Genomic DNA, 5,000 nt, shown 5'->3' on the forward strand with positions numbered 1-5,000 from the left:
AATATACATAGATAATATAGAAATCACCACAATGCAAGCCGGAAAATGTAAGTGTTTGGCGTTACTAGTAGTCAGAATTCTCGCAACTCAATGGAAGAAAGTAAGATGCATTGCTATTTTTACCCTGTTTTTTTTAGTGTAAAGTGGCTATACAGTGTATTAGAGAACGTTTTCAAGTAAGACATCTACTATTTGGTGAATCCCAGACTATCGTACTTGCTAGAGTAACTGCGAAAAAGTAGTAATAAAGTTCTGAAAGCGAGAGGGGCGTGAGGCGACTCTCCGGGGTTGATGACACGAATGACATATTTATGCCGGTTTTAGGTTGTTTAAGGTCTTATTTGGGTTGGTTTACTGACTCATTTATGTAGGTTGTTATTCTCTTTCTGTTTGCTTCATATGCGTTGCTGATTCTGTTCGGGATTTGGTTTGTTTATGTTTGTTTCTGGTTTGTTTATGTTGGTCTTATTTTTGTTTGTGACAGCTTCAGGTGAATATGGAATAAACACTGGTAATTACTTACACTAGGATTGCTTCCAGTGATGCAGCGGCCTCTGCTTAGCTCTCTGGCAAAGGTCAGCATGCATAGGTAAAGTGTTTGTTTATATACATACCTACATGTACACATACATACGTAGTTACTTGCACATCCTAATAACAGTCCTCCCTGACCAGGACTCAGACCTCTGCCACCCAAGTCTAGGAGGTTTAGCACTGCTCATTCTTGGCCATTCCTGGAGTGGCCTGGTTGTGCGACCCAGTCGGATTAGCGCTGCCTATTCTGGGTCTTATCCAGAATGGCAGAGGTTCGAGTCCTGGTCAAGGAGGGTTATTATTTAGTTATATAGATGTGTTACTGTAATTTTCCAACAAACACTCATAAATTTATTTATTTATGTAATTATATAGCTAAAATTTGAAGTCTGATTTCTATATCTTACAGAGTAAACAATACATGAAATTCAGTGAATGGTAAATTCTTTGGCAATTATTATATATGATATATCTGTTGCATAAAGAGGTAATATAGAATTACAAATAGCATACCCAACAACACTAGCATCAAGCATAAAAGGTATACTGGCCATAACCTCTATACCAAAGGACCATCAACCTAATGCTTACATTTAGTTAATTTAGAGCCAAGACTGGCTCCTTATTCAAAGATTAATTACTTTGAGTTGACAAAAGTCCTAAATCATGGTGACAATCATTAGTCATAACCAGTCTAGATGTACTTGTTAATTTTTATGAAAAAAAAATTATAAGATTTACCAAAAGAAAAACAAAAAAACTTGATAAGATTTACCAAAATTGTTGGAACACTTACTGATGAACCTGGTATGAAATTAGATTACTTTTGTTATTTTAACCAACTGTAGCAATGGTATAACCCTGACAGAGCATGGTAGATAAAGTATACAAACTAAATTACTGGGAAAACATAAAGGAAGTTATTCTTAAAAGGTCTCTGTTGTCTAACAATTTTAGTATCATTGGATTGCTTGTAATGCATATTAATCATTTTTCCTCTAATCTTTCTTTCTCTGTTTGAGTCCAATCATGGCTTGCATAGTGAGTGATGAATGTCCAATGATTGCGACAGTTCACTGATGCAACAGTCCTGAAATTGAGAAAGAGTAATTTTTGATTATTATGCTTGGAAACAGAGCAAAAGTAGCACCTACATGTTTGTCTGTAGGCAACAACCAGTTAAACTGATTCCTAAATCAACTAGTCTGTCATAAGTATTATGTACAGAGTAGCCTCAAAGGGAGGCTATCAGGAACAGAACCCCCATATATCATATATGGGTGTTTGTTTGCTTTAAGTATCATATTAGCTTATTATGTTAACTAAAACTACAATAAATGGCTAGTATACATCATAAGCAGTCACCACCAGTGTCATTCAATCATCTGCACAGCATATGTAGGAAAATACCAATGCTGGTACAGAATGTCTTAGGTTTTCTAACATTCATTAAATCCACAATTCCTCTGGCCTGTGTCTCAAGCCAGTTGCAATTACAGCCTGTTTCATCAAAGCAAATTTTTGTCTTTATTGTTTCATGAGCTTGATTTCACACTCTAGAAAATGTATCTTTCACTATCGTATGGCTAGTACATACCACACAGTAGAGCATCAAAGCTGAAAAAGCTACTGATAGTTACCCCCTTTTATAGGAGTTGAAATAGAAATAATATGAGAGAGGAAAAATAAGCATAAGAAATGTAAAGCAATAATATATAATTATGTAAAACAATCAAACATTCATAAGAATATGTAGGCATAAAAAAACAGTAAGAAACCAAGAGAAAACTATTTAAAACATTCATTTTGCAGAGGGGTCAGGGAGGTGGGCCTGAAAAAGGATCAGGTGTTTGGGTAGATGAAATTTGCCATTCAATCAGATAATTATTATTTCACACTCACATTCAGGGAACCAGGACTGTAGTATGATTAGTTGAAGGAGAGGAAGGACCCAAAGAGGAAAGGGATTTAGGAGTCAAACTCATATATTAAGTCTGTTTTAAATTCATTAAATCAAGCTACATAAGCCATCCATCTTTGTTTTACACCAAGTCTGGAACATTTAAGAGTGAGGAGTGAATGTTCTAAGGAAATTTTAAATTACATTAATAATAAACCCAGAAAAGTGCAGAAATAAATCAGATATGTAGGACTGCAGGACTGCCATGCATTAAATGATTTGTAAAAGAAATAATAGAAAAGACTTATTCTATGAATTTTATCTTGTATATGAGGTGCTTATTTCATAGGGACACTCCTTTGGAAGTACTTAAGTGGTTAAAATTCTGTTTATCTACAAGTATTGTATTTGGGTGAGGAGAGGCTGTAAAATGTTGAATGCCAATGCTCAGTTTTTTATATGTAGTACTTATGGACTTCCTGAATTAAGCACCTCAAATATGATATACAGTAATATACACCTGCACACGCACTCACACACCATCAAATCCATACATACCTATAAAACACACACACACACAAAACTACTTAGTGGTGGGTATCTTTAAAATCAAATACACCATTTTGCCTGAAGTCTCTCCAGACCCTTTTGATGTCACTCTAGGATGATGGAGAGCTGTATTCCTCAGTTTTGAACTTTAATTGGTTATTACAATTTTCTTTCTGTTTGTGATTGTATTGTAATATACATGAAAAGCTGCTATAATTTTTAGGTGAGTGTTTTAAGTAGCTAAATTGGTAACAATATTTCAGTTTTTTTCTTGATGTCTTTTCCTTTTATTTTATTATTTTTTCCCTAGGGAAAAATCTCTTTATCATTCTCTATTACTTACAAATGTTTCTGTAAGTAATAGAGCTGGTTCAAAGAATATAGTAACTTAGAATCATAGTTTGTTATGCAATCCAAAATAGAATTATTATTGATACATCTTCAGTGATGAGTAATGATGAGTTGTACATAGGGTATATATAGGACTTTTTAAATTTTCTTTTTGTTTATTGCTCATATTTTGATCTATTTTTATTTGCTTGAGTATGTTTTATGTTTCGTTGTTATTATTTTTGGGAGGGGGAGTGGGTATTGATAAGGAATGAAAAAAGGAGAGGTTCTATGAAAATTACAGCCAGGAGAATTGGGTAAATTCATACAAGTTTTAGATCCTTTCACCTTTATCCTTCATCACCTTCATCCAGAGAGAAAAGGAAGAAAAAAGTAAATTGCTTCATGTGAATAAGGGACTTGCCTACCTTCCCATTTATTTTTTACTTTTTTTTTCTGATAGAGGTTTGATAAATGATATGTATACTGAGGTAAAGAACAGGTCTGAGATAAAGAATAGGTCTGTTGAGATAAGAAAAAGGTCTACTGAGATAGAGAATAGGTATGATGCAATAAAAAATAGGTCTACTGATATGAAGAATAGGTCTAATAAGGTAAAGAATAGGTCTAATAAGATAAAGAATGGGTCTACTGAGATAAAAGGGTAGGTCTCTTGAGATAAAGAATAGCTCTACTAAGATAAAGAATGGATCCTCAGAGATTATTTTTTTAAAGAAAATTCGTGAAATAGTCCTCATTTTGATTGAAGGACCCCCCCTCTCCCTTGCTCATTGTTGTCATGGGGGTGTAGGAATCATCCACCCGAACCATTACTCAGCCTTCAGAATACCCCTTCCTCTCTCTCTCAACATCTGCTACTCCATCTTCTACTGCGCAGTCTTCTTCATTGTCTAACCTCTCCCCCCTTATTACCTATCTTCTTCCCTATTTTCCTCCTCCTCCTCCTCCTCCTCCTCCTCACAGTAATACCTCACTCCACACCACCCCATCTTCCTTCCACCCTTATCCTTCTACTGTTTCAACCTGTGCAAACTTTTTGAGTACTCTTTTTGGACCAGCCAAGTAGGATCGATTCTCTGTGCTTCCCCCTACAGCCCCGTACTCTGACAAAACCCTCCTCTTCCAACAATGTCTCAAAAAATAGGTAGGCAAAGTTTCCTTTCACAGTTGTTAAGATAGTTCACACCTTGTCACAGTTACTTCTAAGTCCCATGCACATGCACTATCTACCCTGACTGATCTCACTGGCAAACCTATTCCAGCCCAACCTTACTCCTCCCTTAACCCCTTCACGACAGGTCACGTCTCTAGACGTCATAACAAACTGCTCTAAATGTGGAATGCGGCTGTACACCATGGCAGCACACCAAAGCACTATGAGGTGGTGATTCGGCTTGATGTACCGAAATCCCGTGCTCAAAGTCGGCTCGTTGCCATTGATCGCCAGAGCGAAGAGGTTTTTTTTTTTAGTTTTCTTCACCCGTCACAAAGGGGTTAATACTTGTACTGGAACGGTTTCTGTCTCCCCAATTGATTGCCCTGTTTAGGCTGTGAAAATGACCTGTTCGCTTGCCTTGTTGACTATGATGCAGTGGCAGTTCAGTGCTACGCTATTCCTTCCAGAGGCCAGCTTAAGTCCTACACCAATATTGCCTTCACTCCACTC

The 5,000-nt window shown here is 36.4% G+C and overlaps 2 protein-coding genes across 10 annotated transcripts in view; one reads left to right on the plus strand and one right to left on the minus strand.

The window, feature by feature from the left end:
- The window catches only part of LOC125041150 (mucin-5AC-like), a 514,849-nt gene that overhangs the window by 50,333 nt on the left and 459,516 nt on the right, over window positions 1–5,000 (minus strand). The gene's annotated exons all lie outside the window — the stretch shown is intronic.
- The window catches only part of LOC125041152 (E3 ubiquitin-protein ligase Hakai-like), a 17,186-nt gene continuing 12,245 nt past the window's right edge, over window positions 60–5,000 (plus strand). Inside the window, exon 1 of one of the 3 annotated variants that reach the window (XM_047635960.1) lies at window positions 60–100. Coding sequence is in view for 1 of the 3 variants with exons in the window: in XM_047635963.1 (XP_047491919.1) it covers window positions 91–100 (10 nt within the window). In the remaining 2 variants the exon portion in view is untranslated. Of the gene's footprint in view, window positions 101–120 lie in introns of those variants that run through there. The other 2 variants (XM_047635963.1, XM_047635961.1) reach the window with 2 other exon arrangements.

This window comes from Penaeus chinensis, chromosome 30 (genome assembly GCF_019202785.1).
Source record: "Penaeus chinensis breed Huanghai No. 1 chromosome 30, ASM1920278v2, whole genome shotgun sequence".
Lineage (NCBI taxonomy): Eukaryota > Metazoa > Arthropoda > Malacostraca > Decapoda > Penaeidae > Penaeus > Penaeus chinensis.